Source organism: Venustampulla echinocandica (genome assembly GCF_003357145.1).
Source record: "Venustampulla echinocandica strain BP 5553 chromosome Unknown scaffold_14, whole genome shotgun sequence".
Taxonomy (NCBI): Eukaryota; Fungi; Ascomycota; class Leotiomycetes; order Helotiales; family Pleuroascaceae; genus Venustampulla; species Venustampulla echinocandica.
In genome coordinates, this window is record NW_022474219.1 from 250,027 (window position 1) to 274,728 (window position 24,702).

Sequence of the window (24,702 nt, forward strand, 5' to 3'; positions counted from 1 at the left end):
CTGTGTTCTCGAAGTTTGCTGAATGATTCGATCACGCGTGTCTTCTCAAGCCGAACATATGATTGGCTTTGAATTCGATATGAATTGAGTGGTGGAAAACAATCCGACGCGTCTCCTCAGCCGTGGTTTTCGTGGAAGAGATTGTGCAGATGGGGATGCACGAGCAAGGAGATCATGTCACCGGGAACGATATCTCGTACTAGCAATAGCGACACTATCCGCAAGATCTAGGATCGTCGATTCGGAAGAGAGTGTTGTACTTGGCTTTGGGCATCCAAAGATTCGATGTTCCGAGATCTTCACTGGGGATTGGACGCGTTGATTGGACGGCTGTGTACCTTGTCAACAAATGCGCATCCTAGCCCCACCAAGCTCGGAACCCAAAACAGACCGTCTCAACTATATTAAAAATAAACAGTCCACCTCAAACTTCCATCATCACAACGGTGACATATAATTATGGCTACTCAATACAATCTCGATATTCCTTTCTCGGCAAGCCATGGTCAACAGGCTTTCAAGCTTCTTGAGCTACCTCCAGAGCTCCTCGCGCTCCTAGAGTCAGACAACCCCCCGCGGTCAGTTCCGCCTCCCCATCTTCCCCCAGACAATGGCTAATATCTCTGGCAGAATCTCTATAATTTCCTCTCCTCCGACCGCCACGACTCCTGGATATGCGGTTCTGTGCACCGGCGATAAGAAATACCAAATGCGACAGAAGAACACATCAAATCCGATCATGGTGCTCAAACCGTCCTTGACCAAGCCTACAGAGTTAGATGATCCTGCGACTTTTATTCCACAGCCTTCAGTTACTACAACCGCCAAGATTGCGGATACCATCGAGTTGATTGTGCAGGAGGCAGAGTCTAAAGCTCCGCCGAAGGTCAATAAGTGGCATGAGAAATTCGCCAAGAGCAGAGCTGCGCAGAAGGATAATTGATTAGGCATTTTGCTCATACCGGTCCATGCATTTGCTGCTGCTAGAAATTTGGATTTCTTGTGAGTCACTATAGAAGTAAGGGTTGTTTGTCACAACTTGGCGGAACGGGGACGGACCCTGTACGAGGAGCGAAGAACGAACACCACGGTAGCCTCCGTCGCCGTTCGGAATAACCATCTCGTCCACATAAAAGCGAATGGGGCATTCGAAGGAACATTGCATAAATTTAGGCTCTCGGTAGTCAAATGCCCTAAGAAAATCCAGTTATGTTAACTCAACGGACTGTTTTCGGTAAGGGCCTCAATTAAGATGGACCAGGAAGGTGTGGATCAAGCGGTAATGACGCCGCTGGCTAATGATCTATACTTCATGTCGCGTGACGTTGATTTTTAGCTCTGGAAGGGGTCCGCGGATCGAGATATATCGATTAGCAACAGACTATTGGCAGATCAAAGCTATCCGGATCGGAGGCTTGGGGGGATGATTGTTGGAAGGTTTATATCCAAGCGGGACGGGACTGCGGAGAGAGCGAAGAAACTGGCACGTAGGTCGATAAAAGGATTAATATCCCATCCCTAGAGGGCTATTTAATTACAACGATTAGGATATATAGTTGTTTTACTGTATGCCCATATTTCTGAACAGCTAGACGGCCAGCTGGGCGAAGATCATAGAAATACAGGCTAGGTCGACACATTAATCAATTAACTCCATTGACCAGTCATAAATTCATATAGCATAACCCGATTGCGTTTACGTCTCCAGCTTGTGCTGCTACTCTAGCGCGGTTTACCATAAAAATACCTCCAGTTACTGAGAAACCTAATCCATAATAAAAAGAAACGAGTCTCTCTTCTCCAAATTCCTATCCCAGTCTAGGTATCTCAACACCAACCAAACTTCTCATTCGCAACCCATTCCACACCCTCTACCCCGCCTTTCCCAGGGCCATACCACATCAAACTGCAAATACTCTCCTCCTCTCTCTCCTCCGCCTTATGTTCTAGACCCGTCCTCTCCAGAAGTGCTTTACCCACCGGACTTACATTCCACATTTCCACGGCTGCAAGCCCCCACGTCCCTGCCTCGCGTTGCGCCACCTCCAACACGCTTTTTAGCTTCTGGGCGTTTTCCTCGGTGTCTTGCTCATCCTCCATCACTAGCCTTAAAAGATGGAGTACATTCCCCGACTTCGGGTCCTGCAATGGGCCGTAAAAGCTTCGCGTGAAGATGGTCCAGATGCGTGAGCCTTTGTCGCCAGAAGAGATAGCGCCCTTGATCGTTGGTACTTTGCCTTGGAAAAGCTTGTCGCACATGAAGTCTTCGCGGAGGTGGTGCCATTCCATGGTGGAGTAATCGGCGAGGAGTGCTACGGCTGGTTTATTCATATGTTTAGCGGTGCTTTGAACGGCGGTCCCGATGTATTGCTCGTCAAGGGCGCAAAGGGGGGCAATTTCAGCAGGGGTGAGTGTCCTTGCCCCTGCCTTCGTTTTGTGCACCCCATTTGTTCCATTTACTGTGACCCCGTTTGTTCCATTTGTTGTGACCCCATTAGTCACCGGAGCAGCAAGAGCTGGAAGAGAGATATGGGCGCTGGGAAAGACATCCCATCCTAGACCAGCATAGTATTTCTTGCCAATGTCAGAGTACAGAATCGAAAAGTAGCATTCCCCTTCCTCTTTTTGCCACGTTTTGAGAATGGGTGCTAGGAGTGCGAGCATGCGGGATGCGTAGCCTCTGCCACGGTAGGCGGGTGGACAGAATACGGACCCGATACCATGGGTTATAACTTCTTTTGTCGGGCTGCCAGGGAGGGAGATGACAGCACGGCGGCGGAGAGATTCGCAGCATGCTAGTACAGGACGAGATTCGGCAGGAGCGGTGCTATCGGTGAGGATCCAGTCTGCAGATTAGTTTGTTAGTTTCAGGTTTCTGTTTCGGAGAGGTTATAAGTATATCTTGTAGAGGAAAAGCAGCGAGTGCCGTCACTCAAGTGGCCAAACCCCGGGAAGGAGAGAGCGAGACCTACGTGTAACGCCGCCATCTCGTGTTGCTGGAATGCTGGCGAGGTAGCTTTCACGCTCGAGGTAATCGTCGACTGCCAGAGCAGTTCCCCAGCTTTGGGAGTTGAGGGTCCAAGTATGCTTCTTCTCGGCGAGTGTCGGATGGACAAGCGTGAGAGCAGCGGATGATGCCCGGGGCAAGTCGGCCATGGTGATGTGACAGTGTACCTAGGTAGGCTCTACGAGGCTGGTTTGTGCTGAGTTGTTGGATGTTGGATATTGGATCTTGCTGGGTTGGAACCGTTGACGATCAATATAGGATTGATTGTATTGTAGTTGTGGAGAGAAAGGTATCAAGTGTGTAACAGACGAGTTAGATAGATATGTATCTGTGCAATTAAGTTATAACTCACGTAGCGCTGACAGAATGACAAAGAGAAAATGAAGGGATGCATGACGGGCATTCCATTGAGGAAGGCCAGAAAGACCTAGCTCGTTGGCTAACCAGGGAAGCTGTACTAACAACAACCTGCTATAGGCAATCATCTGCCCAGATCGTGTGACATGGGCGGCACTACTAGGCAAAGGAGCTGTTATACCTTACGTATTGGCGTTTTGGGGTTTCCATTGAGTAAACACAGGTTATAGTTACTGTACAGAGAAAGCACTGGATGTCCAGATACGGGGCGGTGATCCACGCCCAAGATAAAGCCGTGGAGAACCGATGTTGGACGTCGGAGGTCGGAGGCCGGAATTAAGCAGCCCAGGGATCTAAAAGGAAGGAAGGAGTTGCGGGGTTGTTTCCGTTCCTGACAGCGACCACGAGATTACCTAATTCACTTCACTTCACTTCATCCAAAACACTGCTCACAGAAAATATCACGTGGTCGGATAATCTTCGGCAAAACATCAGTCATCCACTCGTAACACGTGCCGATAAGATACGCGAGACACCGGGATTCCCTCTTTGGGAACAACCTCTCTACACCCAACATTGACGCCGTCACGCCGTCTCTCGAGTCCTCCATGATCAACCTTGTTGGTAGCCAATATCAGCTCTTCTTGACGCTTGATTAGGGCATGGCCGCCGTGACATCAGTCGGAGCTGCGCAGTAATTTCATGTAGGTGTTAAATATCAACTTGCCTCGAATTCACCAGTTCCCCCCCGCGACATACCAACATCACGAAGCTCCCAAGGCTGTAGAGTACTGCTGGCATTGGTGCAACACGTCTCTCAGCTCGACCTCGCCTTTCACTCTTTATACTCTAGCTAGCTGATTCATTCTAACTATGAATAGTGTAGATCACGCAGCTGTCAGTACTCATAGCAGGTCGTCGAGAGCAGCTCCGTCGCTGGCCCCGCACACAGCGTCCCCGTCTTCAGCGGCACTTCTCACCAGAATCAGACAGCAGACAAAGGCAGTGGCCAAACTTAAGGATAAACTGCAAGCAATGAACATCGTATCTCGCCGAAAACCAGAAAGAAGCGATGTCCAAATGAATAGATCCGGATCCGCCGCAGCAATGGATGTCATCGATCTGGTATCCGAGAACTCGGATCCCGACGACGATGACGATGATGCCCTCCAACCGCATGTAGGAGATAGACATCCAGGAAAAGATCTAGCTATGGATGATTATGAACAGCATCCTCCCGATCTCAATAGCCTTCTGGCGGACGAACAGCCCCACAATCCAGATGCCTTTGAGGGGGCAGAAGAGGAATGGGAAGACTATGACTTTGATGACGTTTTCGACCCTGACGAAGAACTCGTCCGAGCATTGATGGAGGGGGCCGAGGGTCAGCCTTATGAAATAGCACATCACAATGGTCTACAACATCCCGTCGAGCCACCGATTGATCTTGAGCAGGACTCACAGTACATGCCGGACGTCCAAACGCGCAAGGACTGTGTTGATGCCGTTCTAGCCATTTTCCCTGACATCTGTCGTGATCATGTTTCTGAACTTTACAACGACGTCTCGCGAGCTTCGGATCGTCTAATCGCCCATATTCTTGATAAGATGGAGAGCGGGAACCCGTACCCCAAGGCAAAAGATACGAAGAAGACCCTGAAGAGGAAAAGGGAAGTTGATGAAGATGAGACAGTGATACTAAAGTACGGGGCGGCTGACCGTTCCCCCGGGGCATCGCGGCCTTATATGTAAGTGTGCTGTCCCTTTGTTTGACTTAAATGTATAAAGCAGAGGGGAGTTATCCACGTGAATATCGTCACCTGATGCTATGTTTCTCTTGGGTGAGGCAAATTCGCGGATTTTCTTTTCGACTCGGAGGGATATATCAGTCCTAACAAGTGAAGAAATGGGAATCGGTTCTAGTCCTAACATTCTTTAGACGCGCTATCTTGAGCCAAGAATTTTCTACAACCCCGATGGCTTTCATTGACGCAACGCTGAATCAATCGCAATATCGTTTGTTTCATGCCTACCGAGTACTTGAGGAAGCCCATCGAACGTATGACCCAACAGATCGACCGTACAACAAAATCAAGAAACCTAGGTCCATGCAACCGTTATACCTAGCTGAAAACATAAAGGCTTCCATTGAGGATATAACGGCAGATCCCGCGCTGGTTGAGGTTCTCCAGGAGTTACAGGCATCGCGGAGGATGAAGGAAAAGGCTGACAAGAAGCGGGAGGCTGAACTGCAAGCCGAGCTTGACGAACAAGCTAATACCCAAAAAGCCCAAGAAGAGGGCACTATGTCAGAATGCGGATGCTGCTTCGGAGATTTCCCACTTAACCGAATGGTGCATTGTGATAGCGATATCCTACATTGGTTCTGCCGAGGTTGTGCGCGACAGACTGCGGAGACTGAGATTGGAAACTCCAAGTATGAGCTTCATTGCATGTCGATGGATGGATGCAAGTCGGGATTCACTATGGACCAAAGGTAAGTCCCTATGTATATTTGGCTAATTCTGCTGACGAAACAGATCTCAATTCTTGGACGAGAAAACAGTAATTGCCCTCGAACGAAATGAACAAGAAGCAATGTTGCGCATGGCTGGCATAGAGAACCTTGCAAGCTGCCCATTTTGCCCATTTGCCGCTGAGTATCCACCAGTCGAGGTCGATAGGGAATTCCGATGCCAAGCTCCCGACTGTGAGAAAATCAGCTGTCGACTATGCAAGCTGGATTCCCACATCCCCAAGAGTTGCGAGGAAAATGCTAAAGACAATGGCCTTTCAATTCGCCGCCAAATCGAAGAGGCGATGTCTGCGGCGCTAATTAGGAAGTGCAACAAATGTGGAACCCCATTCGTCAAGGAGGAAGGCTGTAACAAGATGACCTGCACGCGCAATGGATGTTACAATGTGCAATGCTATGTTTGCTCCAAATCCTGTGCTTATGACCATTTTAATGATCGAAGCCGGGGTGGCAAGTCCGGCAACTGTCCGTTGTTTGAGAGCGTCGAGGATCGCCACAACGAGGAAGTCAAGAAAGCCGAGAAGGACGCCCTTGAGAAGATTCGAGCTGAGCATCCTGAGTATACCGACGAGGACCTACAGATAAAGGTATCGGATGCCGTCCTGAAGGATGAGGAACGCCGGAAATCGTTACATCCTAGAATGCGTGCTTATCAGGCAGAAGCTGCACGTATCAATGGTCAGTAGGCAGCATTTCATTTTCGGCAAAGAGTCTCGATAAAGGAGTCCGTCCCACAAAAGCATACCGTATCTGGGATTGCTTCAAGTTGTGATTGGTACACGGCTCCTGTGCGAGACTTGGGTTATTTTCCAGAAGACTTCAACCATTTCCTACTAACTATATAATACCGAAGCTCATCGGCATATCTTACCACAATACTATGGTGCACGCCCTGCACCGCCGCCAGGAAACCAACCACAAGTAGCTGATGAACTCGGATGGGGAGATGAACTCGATCCCATAATAGGTAGGTTGTATCTTCCCAAGATTAAATTCCAAGGGGAACAGCCCGCTTGGGTGACGACCTATTGCTACTCTAAAGCTGCATATGGCCTGCCCAGAGCATTATATTTCCAGCCGTCGCATGTCCTGCATTCGATTCGACTAGAAAGCTGACTTGCCAAGAAAACCCTTTCGAAAACCCTTTCGAAAACCCTTTCGATAACTTCGATTTCGATTTCGGCGATGAGATTTTTCAGGCTCACCGGCGTGGTTTTATTGGTCATCGCCCTCCTGTTCGAGCTCCAGCTGAACAAGCGCGACGTAAGGCGATACCAGCTTTCCCAGTTTTCCCAATTCTTGACGAGCCAGTTCGCATACCTGAATTTCCTGAGTTCAACTTCCCTATTTTTCCGGATCCTCCCATGGCATTTGCACCGCCATTAAATGCAGCGCCTGTGCGTGGAGCAAATCCTGGGCCTGAAGTACCCGAGGCTCAAGCATCGCCTCGAGAACGCCTCATTAAATTGCAAAAAGCGGATATGGAAAGACAGGCTGTAGCCCATCGGAAGCTACAGAGACTACAACAGGAGGCTTGCGATCGCCATGCTCAACAGAACCAGGCGCTTATGCAACAACCTGAAGCGCCTCGGGCGCCACCAGAACTAAAGTTACGAATAGATGGTCATTTACGAATGCAACCACGAGCCCTAGTACAGATACAGCAAGAATCAATTCAGCGAATGCATCAGCATATGGAAGCAGTAAACCAAAGAGCTGATCAGATGAATGATGACTTCAACGCTCATAAATCACGGTATTTAGAGGAGCATATGATGATCCGACAACAAAGAATTCGGGAACAACATCGGAAGTTACTATTGGCGCAATTTGAAGGCCAACTGCCAGTTGATGGTGGTGCTGCTGCCCGTGCCGCGCTTGGTGTTAATGGACTGAAAGAACATCAACACGATAACGACGGGCCTCCGTCTCTAGAATAAACTGGAATCGCTCTCTACCTAGGTAGGCTTTATGGAAGTCCGTTCGGGAGGTGGGTTAATTTGCTGAGCTGCGAGCATGGCGTTCAGGTGGGCAGGCACCTTCAATATCGATACCCAATTATGCTTTTTCCTCGGGGTCTTCTTTGCCCCTTTTTTTCCTAGCGTATTACAGAAGGCAGGCATATTTCCATCTACGCCGTTGCATGCATAGATAGGTACACATAGATACCCGATCTAGGAATTAATAATAATAATTCCTTCATGTGTCTTTCTGCGGTGCGAAATTGGTACTTGCTTGTAGGATCCCCGAGACTTGGAGAAAGCAGCTGCTCATCAATTAATATAATTATATTCGTTAACTTACATTTATCGCCTTAATATGAACCAAGCATCTGTCTCCCGTTAATTTTACATATTCCCGCTAGCATCTTTAGGGGCAATGGGCAACGGGCATTGTCCCAATTAGAAGTATAACTTCACATCTCTATAAGACATTCAGACCGTGCCATATATCTCAAGGAATTAGGCTTTTTAGTCTCCAAAACATAGATGGTGGTTTCATGATATTATTTCATGTTTTATGTACTTCGGAATTGGGTGATATCACTTAAACACCGAGCCCTTCAACTGTGAACCTTCTTCAACCAGTGTTCTACTTCTTTTTGGTCGCCACTTGTATCAGGGTGGTTGTGCGTTGTCGTTCCCATTTCCTACAAGAAATTACGCTTTGCCGTGGTGCGTCTCGTTCCGTGTGGTAAACTATAGGATCTAACTTACCCGGGAGATATGAAGCTTCTCCTCGGGGCAGTTTTAGCAGCATTGCCCTTCCACTGTTCCCATCTAATCCATGTCCTGAAGTATGGAAATGCGAGACTACATCCTCTTCCCCATCCTCTCAAACGAAGCATCGACTTTCCCTTCATGCATAAACTGGATGTCCGTCCCCCGTGCTATACAATTTACGGTCGTATACCTTCAATACGTTGTCAAAGCGCCCACTTAAGGAACCTCAATCACCGTCAAACTTCGCCTTTCCTTCCTCAATCCACGCCTCTAAAACAAAATCTCCCGCCGCCACCAATCTCACGGGCGTACTCCTAACACCACCCAAATCCCTCCCAATAATCTCACTCTCCCCCTTCTCTCCCGTCTGTAAACTAGGTTCAGAGGGCACCCAAGGCTGCGGATGACCAATGGGCGGCTCCGCCTCATCCCTCAACTCAACCGCGAGCGTATACGTGCACTTCTCCGGCAGCGGGGCCATCTTACTCCCAGCATACTCCAATCTCCGAATAGTAGCACGCAGTTGCTCCTCAACATCCGTGATGTTGCTCATGCCCCGCGTCTCGTCCGCGAACTCGGTGAGCTTCTCCTTCTCACTTATAACGGGGAAGCGGCTTATGTCGAAGATGTACCGCTCTAGGACTTCGAGTTGAGGGGAGTAGATGACGATTACCACGCGTTTGGCAGCGTTGGAGGAGAGGAGCGGCGTGAGGGAGGTAACGGCTGAGTTGATCCATGCACAGACCGCAGGGTGACGGTTTTGGTGGACGGGAAGGTTGTAGGCCCGGCTTGTGAGAAAGGTAGTTTGAGGGTATAATGAACGAGTATAGAGGATTGTATGGATGGCAACTGTGAGGAAATCGGTCAAGGTGCGGTGAAGGGAGAGCGCGGTGTTGAGGATTGGTGTTGGCGGAGGAGGGGCAGATGCGGATGCGGATGCTGATGATGCCATGGTTGACAGAAGGAATGGGCGATAGTGGCGTCTAGTTGGTAGATAAGTATGATAGTGATCAGCAAGCTTCCCCTTCAGCCGAGGAGTGGAGATGATAGAGTTCCCATCCTCGAGTTGGGAAACGCTACAGCAACAGCAAACCGACAAGTACTGTGTAAAGATGGATTCGTCGTCAGTTCGCCCACACCGCGTCAGGTCGCGCCCTCGAAATTTGGCGTGTCCCGCACTTCGACCGACTCGAAGGTCCACAATCAATAACCACAACCCCAGGATCATAAACCTCCACGCCCTGCTCCCAACCGCCATCACCTATTTGCGGAGCTAGACTTTTAATCCATAGTTCGGGGATAGACTGGAAGGATGGCCGCAACGACAATGGAGGATCAGCTCTTGCAGCTACTTTCTGATACACAGTTACCAGCAGAAGGACCTCGCAAAGAGGCGGAATCACGCCTCCAACAAGCGCAGAGCAATCCTGCTTTCCCCGGAAGTCTGGCAGCTATTGCCTCACATAGCTCCGTAACGCCTGAAATCCGCCAGAGCGCGCTACTGATACTGCGACCGTTTGTGGAAAAGAATTGGAGTGGGCAGGCCGAAGATGGAGCTGCAATTCCTATCGCGGATTCGGTGAAGGAGCAGCTGAGGGTGCAGATGTTGGAGTTGGCTACGAGCGGGGATGCCGATAGGAAGATTAAAAGTGCGGCGAGGTGGGTTGGCTCCCTTTATAAGCTTCATGCGTGGTTTGGGATATCATGCTAATTACTGGGTGGCCGATGTAGTTACGTCGTGAGCAAGATTGCAAATGTCGACTTTCCAGAGCAATGGCCTAATCTCCTTCCTGCGCTGCTGCATCTTATTCCCAATGCCACGGATCCGCAATTGCACGGTGCCCTCAAAGTGCTGTATGATTTGGTGGAGGATTCGCTGAGCGAGGACCAATTCTTCTCTGTTGCCAGGGATATTGTCAACGTGGTATACGATGTCGCCGTCAATAATAATAGGAAGTCGATCCTGCGTGCTCTTTCGGTCTCGGTATTCCGCGCTACGTTTGATATTATGGATATGGTGAAGGACGAGCATGGCGCTGAGGTTAAGGGCTTTGCAGATGAGATCATCAAGGCGTGGTCCCCCTTTTTTATGGACGTCATGAAACAGCCATTACCAGCGAAGCCTACTGGCGAGGACGGGGCGTTCGAGAGTGAAAGAGAAGTAGCTGAAACATGGAGGGGGGTTATTGCGTTGAAGTTGCAGGTGGTCAAGACGCTGATGAAGATCCGGATGGTATTCCCGCAATTACTACTCCCGCAAAGCCCTGCGCTATTCAGTGCAACATGGGAGGAATTATCGTTGCTCCAGGAAGCCTATAAGAGCATGTATGTCGACAATGATGAGCAAGGACGACTTGAGGATGCGGATGGCCTTCCTTATACTTTGGACTTCTTAGTCCTGGAGGAGTTAGACTTTTTACAATCTTGCTTAAGAGCACCGCCCGTGAAAGAAGAGCTGGAGAAGCAGATACAGCAGCACTCAGGGATATCGGGAACACCTTGGGTCATGGATGTCATGAAGTTGGCGGTGGGATACGCACAAATACCAAAGGAGGAAGAAGACCTGTGGGATATCGATGTCAATTTATTCTTGGCTGAAGAGACTTCCGTTACAGCAAACTACACAGCACGAACAGCCTGTGGTGACCTACTCATTAAGTTGGGCGAATGGCTTCACCAGGGTGCTCTTGAAGGCCTGCTGGCATACACCCAAGCTCACTTCTCTTCAGAAGCTGCGACGTGGAGAACAAGGGAGGCTTCATTATATCTGCTTACACAACTGATGACCGATTTCCTAGATCTGAGCAAGCAGGTGGCTCCAGAGGTTGCTACAGCCTTCTTAGGCTTGGTTGAGTATTCCATCAATCGACCAGATGAACCTCTACTAAGAGGACGGGGCTACATCGTATCTAGCTTGCTCGTGCAGTACCTCCCTGATGTTGCCCTCGGCTTGCTTGACCGGACGATTAAGGCTGTCAATAGCGATGAGTCGGAAGTGGTCAAAGTTGCCTGCATCAAGGCACTTCAAGGCTTCATCAAGGCACGTACTGTACCCTCTGATCGCCAAATCCCTATCATTGCATCCATATCAGACTTTATGTACGGAAAGGACATGACAGATCTTGAGGATGCTGATGATCTAGTGGTGACCTTGGTTGAGTCGCTGCGGGACGCAATTGAAATCGATCCTAGGATTGCCATCTCGAATGAGAGCTCTGCTCTAGATCTACTTTTTGTCCTTGCCAAACATGGCGCGTCCAATTTCCAGCTCACTATGCTGGTCAGCGAAGCGTTCGAGTCAATTACCGCTGCGCTTTCGCCTAGCCCTGAAGCCTACACTGCTCTATGTACAAAGGTGTTGCCTTCATTAACTGGTGCCTTTGATGTGGGCAGTATGACAGGCGATGATCCTCTTATTGAGGTAAGTTTCCCCGGAGGCAAGACTTTTACAAGCTAACAACCTCCCCAGCTCGCAACAGAGCTACTTGTAGTTCTTACAGAAAAAGGTTCTGAGCCGCTTCCACCCGGATTCGTCACGGCCGCTTTACCAAAGCTTAATCGTCTCCTGATGGCAACTACTGAAGGAGGCGTTCTGCGACCCGGTGTTGAAACTATTAAGTACATGTTGGCGCATGACCATCAACAGGTATTTGCTTGGCATGACGAGGCGAATAGGTCTGGGTTGGAGGTATGCTTGATTATTATTGACAAACTGCTCGGTCCGACGATAGAGGATAACGCGGCTTCTGAAGTTGGCGGTCTCGCTGCCGAGCTTGTTGAGAAGGCGGGTCAAGAGCGACTTGGGCCATATCTAGAGCAGTTGTTGCGAGCCGTTGCAAACCGACTTGCAACTGCTGAAGCCGCTCCGTTTATCCAGTCGTTGATCTTGGTTTTCGCCCGGTTGGCGTTGGTCGGTGCTTCTGACGTCGTGACATTCTTATCGCAGATCGAGATTAATGGCCAGAATGGCCTGCAAGTTGTCTTGAGCAAATGGCTTGAGCATTCTATCAATTTTGCGGGATATGATGAAATTCGGCAAAAGTAAGCCATAACTACCACATATCTTCAGGCGATGCTAACGATCTAGTGTTATTGCGTTATCGAAACTGTTCAGTCTGAATGACCAACGAGTTGTTCAGACTATGGTCAAGGGTGATCTGATCATTCCAACTAGTAATAGAATTATGACCAGATCACAAGCTAAACTAAGTACGTTCCCCCTCGTCCCTGCAGAAGACTCTCCATACTGACGAGAGCAGACCCAGATCAATTCACCGTCATCCCTGCGCCCCTGAAAATCGTCAAAGTGTTAATCGAAGAGCTCCTCTCCGCTTCCGGAATCCAAACCGCAGCAAATGCCGCCGCGGCAGCCGCCGAATTTGCCGACGAAGAAGGCGAAAACGACGATTGGGAAGATGTCCCAAATATCCTCGACCTTGGCTTGGGATCTACTAAAGCCGAACTGATGGCGTATGGGAATGATGGGGCTGCGAGTTTCATGCGCCAGAGAGATGATGAGACGCAGGCTTATTTGACGGAGTTCTTCCTTAAGGCTGGGACTGAGAATATTGCGGGATTTAACGAGCTTTATGCGGCGCTGACGGATGAGGAGAGGGCGAAGTTGAACGAGCTTGCGAACCCGGGGCAGTGAACGTTGCTTGGTTTCGTATCCCAACCGGCTACTCTACAAATGTGGTGTAGCCAGTGGAGAAAAGTACACCGATCGGTATTTGGGAAACGTCAGACCGATTTGGTATGTGGATATGAATCTTCTTGTGTAGCACGGTATGAAACTGTTATGGGTTATGTGGTACATAGGAGCGCGTGGGTGGTGGACTTTGAATAGACTTGCCCATGCTTCTGGAGCGTTTGCTTCTCCATAAGAAAGGATAAATTGATTGGTTAGACCTGGCTTTTGGCTTTGCTGATCAAAATACTTAATCAATTCTCTATTTTTCTATCTCTCCTACCTCCTATGGTATCTATAAAATACATCAAAGGTATTATTAAATGTCATATCGGTTGCTGGTTAGTTGTAAGAGCTACTGTAGTATATTAGCGACGACGTCACAGTCGTGACCAGGTAAGGCGTCCCGTAGGGCTGCCAGGTCAGGGGTGCGGGCAGCCCAGGCGCAGTCCAGGCGCAGTCCAGGCAGCGGGGGATTCGCCATCTAAATACCCCACCACGACCCTCAAACTAAGTATTATATCATCTCCACCTGGAACATACACAACCCATATTGCAAACAACCCCTTTTACTTTACATCTACTACAAGCTCCTAATCCCGATCTAGTTCAGACAGCATTACACAAGCAATTAATCACCTACCTCTTCGACAAGACAACCACAATGACGGACAACCCGCTGAGCACAGAGAGGCTTCTCAAGCACATGGCAAACGCGCTGCCTACCCACGCCAAAGATGACACCAACTCAGACCTCAGCAGCTCCTACGAAGCCATTGCGCTCTTCTCCCACGCCTGTATGGTAGCCGTAGGATTCCGACTAATCGGCTTCGGAGAGGACCAAAAGATGGGTATGTTTCCTGCAATCTCTCTTCCTACCACAAACAAGGCTCTAACAACATCTCCAGAATCAGAATGCGAACGTCTCGCCCCACGACTGGCACCGCGATGGAACTCCTCCTTCGGAGCTCATTCTTTCCTCTACGCACATTCCCAGTCCTCGATGCAATATGTCGTGAAAGTAGACCGGCTAGGAGGGAAAGCAGAGATCCGGGGTATTGGACTTGGGGATGAGAGGATTAGCCGGTTTGAAATCACAGCGAAGGATTATATATCTTCATCGGCTTTGCCGCTGAGGATTAAAATGTCGGATGGGGAAGAGGATCGATCGGATTTAGAGGCCAAGTTAAAAGAGGTGTTTATCTCCCCGTCGCGGATTCAAGGTGCGTTTGCTTTCTTCTAGCAAGGTAAAAGATCTCATCACTAACAACAAACTATCAGACCTCGCCTCCCTCTTCCGCACAACTATAATCCAAAAACTCATACCAGGCCTCCACAAAGAAGGCTACGAAGAGACCCCCTCCGCCGGCTCAGCAGAAGCCTCCCGCGCCCACGACGAACGCGAAGAAGCCCACGCCCGCCGCAACCCCCCCATCAACCCCCTCGCCGACCCACGACTCCCCGAACCCGCACGTCCATATCCATTCCACGACCCCCTCGCCGCCGATCCGCGCCGGGGCCCTATCCCACAAGGTGATTTCCCGCCCCCGGGCTTCGACGACGAGTATGATTTGAATAGACCACTACGAGGCATGGCGCCGCCGTTCCCCGGTGCCGGATCGCCGTTTAATATCGGACATGATGATTTGAATCCCCCTGGTTTGGGGCCTCATGATCCGTTAAGGGGGAGTTTTATCGGTGGCGGTGGGCCTGGGGCGATGGGTGGGGGAATGCACCCTACGTTTGACGATCCGCTGTTTAGAGGTCCGGGAGGTAGAGGAAGAGGCCAGGGAGATCCGCAGGTGCCGCCTGGGGCGAGGTATGATCCCATCGGACCGGGTGACCCGCCAAGAGGAAACATGGGAGGGAGACCGCCGAATCCATTTGGTGGGTTTGGAGGGAATGATTTTATTTGAGAGGGGAGAGGGATAGGAGGGCATTAACAGCGCGAGTGGGGATCTATGTAAGGTTTGTAGGTCTGCAGGCGTTCAGCGCTTACTGGGATTTGATGGGACCATGATATGTATTATGAATCTGATACGGAAGATATGGTATAGGCATATTCCTCCTCCCTAGCTAAAAAAACAGAAACGGAGATAACCACACGTACTCTTACCTACAGCATATTTACTAAACCTATCCATCCAATTGCATCTCTCTTCTTATATTTCATAACGAATAGAGTTCACATATGTAGGTAGATATGAACAAGACGTCTAGGTGATAGGTAGTGTGGTGTGGTATATTTCTTGCATCTCGCATCTCCTTCCAATGCATGCATTACATAGAGCCGTATATCTAGCTATATCTATCCGTCTATCGCCCATTTCATTCTCCTCTTCGTCTTCAGTACCGTCCCAAATTCCGGCACCGTTTATGAAACATAAGATTATCAACCTACTTTATCAACTATATCCCCTCACAATTGGCTGGTATGGCTCTCATAATTGTCCATCTACCGCCTACTTCTCCGCTGCCGCTTCTACTTTGCTTCCCCGGATTTAACATCCCCATTCGGCGAAGTCTTCGAATCCTCATCTAGTTTGAGATTTTTCAACGTTGGTAACCCCTCTGATGACGAAACGAATGTCTCTGGCATAGGTTTCGTAGAGAGGTCTACCGCCTCTCCTACATTATCTCTTTCCGGTTCGTCTTGTGTTTGTGATTCTGAAGCTGCGGCCGGGATGCCATCTGTTCCCGTTGCGGCAGCCGTGAGATCTTGCTCTCCTTTTTCGGGGGGCGAGAGGTGACCATTTTGCTTCTCGCTCATTTCCTGTGCGGTTTCGGGGAACGTCTTTGTTATGGTGCAGATTTCCTCATGTCGCAGCACTGTGCCATCCTCCGTTGAGCCTGCAGCCATGAGCTGTATCTCCTTGCCTTCCTTATCTTTCTCACACCAATACAACGGGCCCCCTGGGAAGTTGTCCCGGTCGCCCTGCCACTTCACTACGTCCTTGATGGCGGGGTCAAGCTTCGGCATATCGCCGAATACAAATTCCAACTGGCCGCCATATTTCTTCGGTATGTTCGCTGGGTCGATGAAGGCTTCTAGGGTTTCTTTCATGTCGTGAGATGAAAGTATGAATATTTTGGACGTGGTGATTGGGTCGAACCATTTCTTGATCCAGTTCCAGACTGTTGGGAAGAATGCGGGGGCGCCAATGATCTAATTACGTACATGGTAAGTCAATATATTCAAAAGCTTGGATTTCGGCCGAAATGACGGAGAGACGTACAAATATCCTATCCAGTGTCTCCGGGTAGTGTGCCGTGGCAAGCGTGCTTGCATCCTGCATGTGTCCCCTCAAATTCCAGAACTGCTTCAATCCAACACCAGATATATCGACAATGTTATTGCTCTGTGTGATGGGTGTCCGGGGATGATCTCGGTCGGTGAGGGCGGTGCAGAGGGGCATGACGAAGCGGATGAGGTTCTCGTAAAGCGCGAAGAGTCGTAATAGTTTGGGAGATGTTTTGCCGTCCGTTTGGGCTTTGGTGTGGGTTTTCACGGCGGATTTCTCGTACGCGGCCATGGTCTTCGAGTTCAGATGCATCACTTCGAATACATAGACTGGAATCCCACGGCGATCTCGTCGTCCTGTCCATTGGGGGTACTGCGTCATGTAAGCAGGCCACTCAGCTATACAGTCAGAAATATGCGCACCAGTCTTCGAGTCTCTTCGTAGTGCTCTAGATCTATCGTCTCGTATAGTTGGTCTAGTTGGTTTGCCTTGCGCCAGTTCTCTGTGTCTTCAAACTGCGTGAACGCATCCCCGACGACAAAACGCCGCGCTCGGAGGAATCGCCTAGAGCTTGTAAGTGACTGAAGAGCATGCATCAGCAAGTCTGGTCTAGCAGAAAACATACAATAGCGTCGCATCATCATGTGTGCCTGGGTCTCCTTCCGAGTCTCCTGGCTTGTAATAGCCCTTCTCTGCACATAGCGCCTTGAAATTGGTGAAGGCGGCCTCTTCGTCGGCGGTCAGATGCCCGAGATGGCCTTGAGGATATCCATATTCCACCACAGCGGATTGGACCCTATGAGCGGGACCAGCAGTCGACATGACTGCGGGATTATATCCAAGAGAAAAAGAGAGAATACGCCGGGGGGGGTGAAGAACGTATTCTGATTCAAGCTCCAAGCTTATTGTTGAAGGGTTCGGCGTTACCGGATAATTGATTCCGGGATTTATTTAATGCAAACGCTAGATGCTTCCACAGCCGTCATTCCTACTCGTACAACTCGAGAACTTTCGCAGTGAGTTTATGTAAGGAGGTACGAGGCGTTGCTCTTATATTAGTCACCGGAAAACTGGCAAAGAAACGGAGTCCGAGGGTAATCAGTCCGAGGCTAGATGGGAAAAAAAGGTTTGAAATCAAAGTGCTAGAGACTAGAGAAAGAAGTGAAATAAAAAGCTCATAGCAGAATCATACTTCTCGGGCTTCGGATCGGCTCAGAGACATGCCGCGCCGATGGTCACGCAGACCGCCATTCTCAGCCATTCTCAGCCATTCATCGCCGTTCTCAGCATTTGGGGATGATGATCTTCGTAGATCCGATAGCCACATGGCTTCTTTGCGAGAGGAAAGGAGACAAACGGAAAGGGGGGAACGGGGAAAAGGGGGAGCGTGGTCTTTATAGCGTGGTCGACTGCAGGCGGTGGTTGACTGGTTGACTGACTGGTTGAAGCCTAAGGTGGGCTCACACGAGTACAACAGCACACCGCGGAGTTGTGAGTTCTGGTGAGCGATGATGGCATTGTGCTTGTGCTTGTGCTTTGTACTGTGTACTTTTATACTCCGTGGTCCAGCATGTCTTTATATGGCTTATCCCCCTTTTATATATGTTTTCTTGGTTGCATTGCATGTGAGTTACCAAGTGTTTGATATTTGTAAGGGCCGCGAATGCTTGTGGGCCCAACACCGACGGAACTTGTGCCTCGGGTACCACCAATACTTTATTAGATGCTAGTAAATGGGCTGTGCTATTTATCCTTCAAAACTTTCTAATCGGCATTCATCGGCCACTAATCAGATTATCTACTTCTTACTATTAGAAAGAAAGAAGACAAAAGAATAACCAGTCTTGATCCTCTCTATTAGAGAAACGAGAGATGCCTACCTATTGCCTGGACTATTACCTAGCACTGATACACTTGCTATATATAGCATCGTCCCTCGAGTTAGAAACAGCCTCGTCCATTTCGTCTAGACTTGCAGCTCAGTTCGTGACAATAATAATATTTTTTTAATCCTCTTCAAGTATTATTCTAACCACCTATTCTACAACTTATATTAGATTTATATAATCCCTGTGCACAGTAAGAGACGTATATACAAGATCGAATCTATTACGCAGAATACAGAGGGTATCAACTGGGAGTGAAGAAATAGTACTAGTACCAGTAAAAATACAATACCGTCCCGCAGTATGACCAATCAAGTCCTTTTATTCATGGCTCGGCCATCATTTCTGGCAGCTCAAGACGCGTGCCTCCAGCTGTCGTTCCCTGGAAACCGATGCTAACTCCTTCGATCACAGCACGCAGCATTGCGGATCTAATTGTACTATTACTTGCCGACTTGAAGCCTCCCCTTATCGCCGGTGATCCACCAGTCATGAAACCCGCTCTAATGGCATTCCATGGATCTTCTTTTTGTCGAATTCCCTTGATAGAGGAATCCCACACGCGGAAGAGGCCGCCCCAGACACCAAAGTTGCCGCTATAGAGACAACGGCTAGGATATTATATGGACGAGGATTCGCGGGGCGACGTACCCTATAACGGGGGCTCGAGCCTTGATACTAGACATTCGAGTTAGCAGTGGACCTAACGAGCATTGGAGTGGTAACTTACGCAGAGATGGAGCCGGTGAGCCTTTCATTGTAAGGACTGTTTCTGAAGCCTTTGATGCCATGCCAAATACTTCCGCCGAGTGCCTAAGAAGCCTATAGGCATTGAGAGGGTTGATGATTTGATAGATAGATATTTTACCTGGCAGCTTTCGGAAGGCTGACGCGAGACAAGGCTGAGCGTGGTAGAATCACATGAGGGTGGCTGCCTCAGGTCCGCTAGCAATTCTGGGCCTGAGGCTGAGAACCAAGAATGCCCCTCTATCTCCTGTTTGCTGTCTCCGGTCCCGCACCGCCCACCCTCCAGCTTATTATAGGCATTACATATCACCTCTACAAACCTTCTACGAACCTAAATCTAATAGCAATCATCTACAGAGTCCATCCGCCTATGTTCTCCCGATTCTCACAACTCACCAGACATCTTTCCCGTCCCCTTCCCAACTACGCCCACACTTCCGCGGCAGCTACAGCTAGCCGTGTCCGTCCCCTCATGGCGTCCGCCGCTCCCACTCCTGATGACCGCAACAGCAGGGCGATACACACGGCGGCATGTTTGATCATTGGAGATGAGGTGCTAGGGGGCAAGGCAAGTCTGGTCTTGTGTGTAGAAGGCGGTAGTTTTATAGAGGATGGCTAACGTCGGCTACTTATTAGACCGTCGATGTATGATGCTCAGTCCGCGAAATAATATGATATGCAGACCTCTCGAGGAGGTGCTGACGGGCGTTGCAGACGAACTCGGCGTACATGGCCAAGTTCTGCTTCAAGCTAGGAATGGTAGCAAGAGCAGTTCTGTAGCTGTAGAGAGAGAAAGGCTAACCCTAGATCCAGTCTCTAAAGCGCATCGAGGTTATTTCAGACGATGAGGGCGAGATCATAGAGGCGGTCAGGCGAATGAGTGAGAACTACGACTTCGTAGTTACCAGTGGAGGCATAGGCCCGACGTAAGCACATCTGCCTACCTACCTTGGAGGATATGCTATACTGCGACCCACAGCTAACTAACCCTTCCGCCAGCCACGACGACATCACCTACCAATCCATAGCGAAAGCCTTCGGACTCCCCCTCAAACTTCACGAAGAATCCTATGAGCGCATGAAGAGACTCGCAAAGCCCCACCCTCAACAACCACATTTCTCCTGGGACGAAGATACGCCTGCGCGCAAAGCCAAGCTCCGAATGATCGAGCTACCTACCGACGAATCTAGAGATTTATCCAAGCAAGTGCTCTTCCCTGACGAGGAGCTATGGGTGCCGGTTGCTTGTGTCAATGGAAATGTACACATCCTGCCTGGAGTGCCCCGATTATTCGAGAAATTGATAGATGGGATGAAGCCATTGCTGCTTCCGCGGCTGGAGGACCCTGAGAAGGGAATCCATAGGATAATGATCTCGACGCCGTTGCCGGAAAGTGCTGTGGCGCCTTATCTGACGGAGTTGGCAGAGAAGGTCGAGCCGAAGGGGGTGAAGGTTGGGAGTTATCCTAGGTGGGGAAGGTCGAGGAATACGGTGACTTTGGTTGGGAGAGATCCGGAATTCCTCGAGAGCCTGGTTGCGGAGGTCGAGAAGAACGTGGATGGCCGGCGGATCATGGTGGAGGGGGAGGATGATGTTGAGATCCAGGGCGCGATTCCTAGCCAGTGATCGAGATCTACCGTGGATCCTAGAGTTATCCAACAAAGGGGATTAATTCATACACGGGGGTAGAAATGGTACAGAAGCCGACATGTACGGACTAGGGAAAGATACCAATTAGATCCAAACTTATATATATATTTGTGAGACATGGCAAAAGCGTATCCTGCTGTGCTTAAAATATCACTCTTGTGGCTCGGGGCCCTGTTCGGAAACAGCCCCTATTCGGAATAAAGTATGCCCAGGGACTACTGTGTCGTACATCCTCGGATCCTCCGCGCAGTAGCCGAAACTAGAGATGCTAGATGCATATACATGTACATGTACAGTAGCTACTCCGTATAATTGAAGATGTGTCGAGCATGTGCCAATTACCACAACAGCTACTTAATAAACTGCAAAATAGCCACCGCGCCCCAAGCGTGGATGAAACGCACCATGGCTCTCAGGGCCACCAGCCTCCAGGAGCCCCTTTTCCACTCTGGAGAACGGGACAGCCGAAGCCAAGCTGGGGTGGCAGGGACTGGGAGATTGTCCCCCACAGAATCAAAACTTCTGGAAACATGCAGAAACACTTAAAACCTCTCCACGTGTCTATTGGGGATTTGCACAGCATCGTTCCCAGCATCGGGGGCGCTGGATGTTGCTTTTTGACGCGGGCGAGAAGGCTTGAGTTTGCAGCTCAGCGTACAGTACTGTACAGCAACCGGTACTGTAACATGGCCGTTGGAATGCAATGCGCGCCCGCCGCACACGAGGGCAGCTTTTGCCGATCGCTATGGCAGCAGAATACTAGCGGGGTTGTCGATCTCCTGGATTGGGAGGCTAGGCTCGCCGAAGGAGACAGACATGGACCACCCTCTCGACGGAAGAGATCATCTTACAGAGCTCTAAACACCTGTTCTGGCGAAGCTCGGGGTCCTGGGTTGCAGATCTGAAGCTACCCACGTATGTACCCACGTACAGTAACCCAGCACGATCAGAAGCAGACAGGAAGCAACAATAGAGATATCCAAGAATAATTATATTAAATCCAATGGCGTACGCCGTCCAGAGCACTGCTTGGGAAGCGCGCCAGTAACTCTCGCCCGGCGCATAAAACCGACGCAGTACCTTATTTATTATCGCTGCATGGCGGGCCTCGCCCTCACCCTCGCCTCATCCTCGCCCACGCCCACGCCGTCCGTCCTCATCCTGCGGCTAATGTTAAAGGGCGATTTGAGGATTGAGGAGCCGTGAGTGGCGGAGAGAGAGGGGGGGCGCGAATACCAAGACCCGCCCCCGAAGACGACCACTCGAACTGATGGCACCGTCGAACATGCATGGAAGGCATCGCTCATCATGCACCAGATGTCATGGCAGCCATGCAGACATTGCAGAGGGCGAACCGCGGTGTCTGGTCAATCACACCCTCAGCGCCGTCGATGGCCATGATTGGGCGTGATGGGCCCGCTGGAGGAGCCGGACGAAGTCTCATCGGTGGTTTGGTGGCCCCTGTGATGGCGGAATGGTGGACAGAGGGCATGTTCGTTCGTCAGATAGTGTAGCATTGCGAGCTTATTGTGATGGTAGTATATATTAAATGGTATTGTATAGCACGAGGTAGCCCGAGTTAGCACAAGGAGGGAGGGTGGGCAAGGAGTAAAGGGAGTCGAACACTATCGAATTGGCCCATAATAGCTGCGAAGTATTGGTATTGTACGATACTCCAAGGCAAGGAGAGACAGAGCCGTTGGCGTTTAACCTTACTGCAGAGTGCAACCCTAGGTACCTTTGCACTGTACTACAGCACTGCCGGTACATACGATCATCCTACGTACCGTACATCCTTCGGACTTCTCCAGGCGTCTTTCAGGGTCTTCACTGTCCATTCACCACCTATTTTGGCGTCAAAAGGTACATGTACATAAGGTACTAGCACCGTACTTCGTATCAATCAATCCAACCCAATCCAATCCAATCCAATCCAATAATCATCCAAGCAACAAGCAACAAGCAACCAAGTAAGTTCCGCGCGGGCGCACGCACCTCCTCTGTGCACAACCACAGCATCCACATCCACATCCACGGCATCCACAACATCCTCCAACTCTACCTCCACTTCCACACCCTTTGTCTGCACAAACAACAACAACAGACCCTAACATCTCCTCCTCCAGCTTCAGTACGCGCCGTACGGAGTATCCTCATCTGCGTCACTGCAACCACCCGCTCAAACTCAATTGCGGCCCCGTCCTCCCCCCCCATCATCCCTCGCTCTCACCGCTGCACCAACCAACAACCACCCTGCTGTAGATTCATCCGTCCCCCTCGTGTTATCTCTCCAGTCCGTGTACCTTCGAAACCTCGCCGATTCCTGCAACAACACACGCTAGCACACACTACAGCACGCTTCGCCGACCAGCTCTCAGCTTCCGGTCGAGCTCCTGTTCCAGCGAAGCTATAGTTTAACAAAAAAAAGCACTCCCGCGGCTCCAGCAACAGCTCTAGCCGATCGCCGATACGGTCCTCCAGTTGATGAACAACTGATCTATCCTCCCCCACACATACCAAAGATGGCTTCGAAGGTGAGCGTGATCCCTTTGCCAGAGGATGGGATGCATTATCCTCGCGGGCCTCAATTGCTAACTACGATCCTGCACCGCGTAGTTCCTGAGAGAGTACAAGCTTGTTGTTGTAGGCGGTGGTGGTGTCGGAAAGTCGTGTTTGACCATCCAATTGATACAGAGCCACTTCGTGGATGAATATGATCCCACAATTGAAGGTATGCAACGATCTACGACTACCGTCCCCTATCTCCTAGCTATCGAAGGATTTCCATCTAAATCCCTACAAATACAGATTCCTACCGCAAGCAATGCGTGATCGACGAAGAAGTAGCGCTCCTCGATGTTCTCGATACCGCCGGCCAGGAGGAGTACTCGGCAATGCGCGAGCAATATATGCGGACGGGCGAGGGTTTCCTGCTTGTATACAGCATCACCAGCAGGCAGAGCTTTGAGGAGATCATGACGTTCCAGCAACAGATTCTGAGGGTCAAGGATAAGGATTACTTCCCCATCATCGTGGTGGGCAATAAGTGCGATTTGGAGGGCGAGAGACAGGTTTCTAAACAAGGTATGTGAATCTCCTGCTTCCGCCGTGCGGTGGGGATTACAGTTGGGCTAACCCTGGTGGTTCCGTACAGAGGGAGAGGCCTTGGCCCGATCATTCGGATGCAAATTCATCGAGACGTCCGCCAAGTCCCGCATCAACGTCGACAACGCGTTCTTCGATATCGTCCGCGAGATTAGACGCTATAACAAAGAGATGGCCGGCTACTCAGCAGGCGTATCAAGCGGCGCCGGCGGCAACGGCCAGCTTGGGAAGATGGAGTCCGGTAGCGGCGGGGATAATGATAGGGGATGCTGTGGGAAGTGCGTGGTAATGTAAGACTTCGTGGTCTCGAGACCCAGTTTTCGAAGATTGGCCAGGGATTCTGGGGAGGCCAAGGGAGGCGGGAGGAAAAGGCAGGAGGCGGAAGACAATCAGGAGGGTGGCGGTGATGAAATTAAGGAGAATTGACGATGCTTATTTTTTCTGCAGCGAGGGAAAGGAAAGCATATATCTGGGGTTTTTCTACCAAAACTAGAACCAGAGAGGATCTTGATTACGAGTTTTTACAGCACAAGGTTCGGATTAGGATGCAAATTCTGCGCGCGCTCGAGAGAGAGAGAGAGATATTGGGGCATTGTTTTTGCTCGCCGCATCATCAAAACCAATTTTTGTTTGTTCGGGGAATAATATTTTTTCGAATGAAAAATAAAAAGAAAGAAGAGTTATTTATATATGCACACACACACACACACAAAGCACAGCAAAGCAAAGCTAGGTGGGGGAGGCGGGAGAGAACGTTATCG

The 24,702-nt window shown here is 50.0% G+C and overlaps 10 protein-coding genes across 10 annotated transcripts; 6 read left to right on the top strand and 4 right to left on the bottom strand.

Moving 5' to 3' along the window:
- Window positions 1-459: 459 nt before the first annotated feature.
- On the top strand, window positions 460-943 carry BP5553_10276 (Uncharacterized protein; the record flags this gene model as incomplete). Its single annotated transcript, XM_032018899.1, has 2 exons — window positions 460-578; window positions 631-943. The coding sequence occupies 2 exons, from the start codon at window positions 460-462 to the stop codon at window positions 941-943; spliced, it is 432 nt and encodes a 143-aa protein (XP_031864923.1).
- An 884-nt stretch (window positions 944-1,827) lies between these two features.
- Window positions 1,828-3,156, bottom strand: BP5553_10277 (Uncharacterized protein; the record flags this gene model as incomplete). Its single annotated transcript, XM_032018900.1, has 2 exons — window positions 1,828-2,846; window positions 2,973-3,156. The coding sequence occupies 2 exons, from the start codon at window positions 3,154-3,156 to the stop codon at window positions 1,828-1,830; spliced, it is 1,203 nt and encodes a 400-aa protein (XP_031864924.1).
- A 1,081-nt stretch (window positions 3,157-4,237) lies between these two features.
- BP5553_10278 (uncharacterized protein) lies at window positions 4,238-7,840 on the top strand (the record flags this gene model as incomplete). Its single annotated transcript, XM_032018901.1, has 5 exons — window positions 4,238-5,112; window positions 5,304-5,861; window positions 5,905-6,578; window positions 6,754-6,867; window positions 7,026-7,840. 5 exons carry the CDS (start codon window positions 4,238-4,240, stop codon window positions 7,838-7,840), a joined length of 3,036 nt encoding a protein of 1,011 aa, XP_031864925.1.
- A 1,009-nt stretch (window positions 7,841-8,849) lies between these two features.
- BP5553_10279 (The spindle assembly checkpoint protein mad2) lies at window positions 8,850-9,575 on the bottom strand (the record flags this gene model as incomplete). The annotated part of the gene is made up of 1 exon (XM_032018902.1): window positions 8,850-9,575. One exon carries the CDS (start codon window positions 9,573-9,575, stop codon window positions 8,850-8,852), a length of 726 nt encoding a protein of 241 aa, XP_031864926.1.
- A 375-nt stretch (window positions 9,576-9,950) lies between these two features.
- Window positions 9,951-13,274, top strand: BP5553_10280 (uncharacterized protein; the record flags this gene model as incomplete). Its single annotated transcript, XM_032018903.1, has 5 exons — window positions 9,951-10,282; window positions 10,355-12,044; window positions 12,093-12,664; window positions 12,711-12,832; window positions 12,883-13,274. 5 exons carry the CDS (start codon window positions 9,951-9,953, stop codon window positions 13,272-13,274), a joined length of 3,108 nt encoding a protein of 1,035 aa, XP_031864927.1.
- A 700-nt stretch (window positions 13,275-13,974) lies between these two features.
- On the top strand, window positions 13,975-15,226 carry BP5553_10281 (Uncharacterized protein; the record flags this gene model as incomplete). The annotated part of the gene is made up of 3 exons (XM_032018904.1): window positions 13,975-14,161; window positions 14,219-14,533; window positions 14,592-15,226. 3 exons carry the CDS (start codon window positions 13,975-13,977, stop codon window positions 15,224-15,226), a joined length of 1,137 nt encoding a protein of 378 aa, XP_031864928.1.
- A 566-nt stretch (window positions 15,227-15,792) lies between these two features.
- BP5553_10282 (uncharacterized protein) lies at window positions 15,793-17,374 on the bottom strand (the record flags this gene model as incomplete). The annotated part of the gene is made up of 4 exons (XM_032018905.1): window positions 15,793-16,476; window positions 16,547-16,924; window positions 16,975-17,116; window positions 17,178-17,374. 4 exons carry the CDS (start codon window positions 17,372-17,374, stop codon window positions 15,793-15,795), a joined length of 1,401 nt encoding a protein of 466 aa, XP_031864929.1.
- Window positions 17,375-18,763: 1,389 nt separating this feature from the next.
- On the bottom strand, window positions 18,764-19,196 carry BP5553_10283 (Mitochondrial import inner membrane translocase subunit tim-17; the record flags this gene model as incomplete). The annotated part of the gene is made up of 3 exons (XM_032018906.1): window positions 18,764-19,034; window positions 19,090-19,116; window positions 19,165-19,196. 3 exons carry the CDS (start codon window positions 19,194-19,196, stop codon window positions 18,764-18,766), a joined length of 330 nt encoding a protein of 109 aa, XP_031864930.1.
- A 221-nt stretch (window positions 19,197-19,417) lies between these two features.
- Window positions 19,418-20,812, top strand: BP5553_10284 (putative molybdopterin binding protein; the record flags this gene model as incomplete). Its single annotated transcript, XM_032018907.1, has 5 exons — window positions 19,418-19,762; window positions 19,822-19,830; window positions 19,900-19,944; window positions 19,999-20,111; window positions 20,185-20,812. 5 exons carry the CDS (start codon window positions 19,418-19,420, stop codon window positions 20,810-20,812), a joined length of 1,140 nt encoding a protein of 379 aa, XP_031864931.1.
- A 2,546-nt stretch (window positions 20,813-23,358) lies between these two features.
- Window positions 23,359-24,235, top strand: BP5553_10285 (p-loop containing nucleoside triphosphate hydrolase; the record flags this gene model as incomplete). Its single annotated transcript, XM_032018908.1, has 4 exons — window positions 23,359-23,370; window positions 23,453-23,567; window positions 23,645-23,920; window positions 23,991-24,235. 4 exons carry the CDS (start codon window positions 23,359-23,361, stop codon window positions 24,233-24,235), a joined length of 648 nt encoding a protein of 215 aa, XP_031864932.1.
- Window positions 24,236-24,702: the final 467 nt, after the last annotated feature.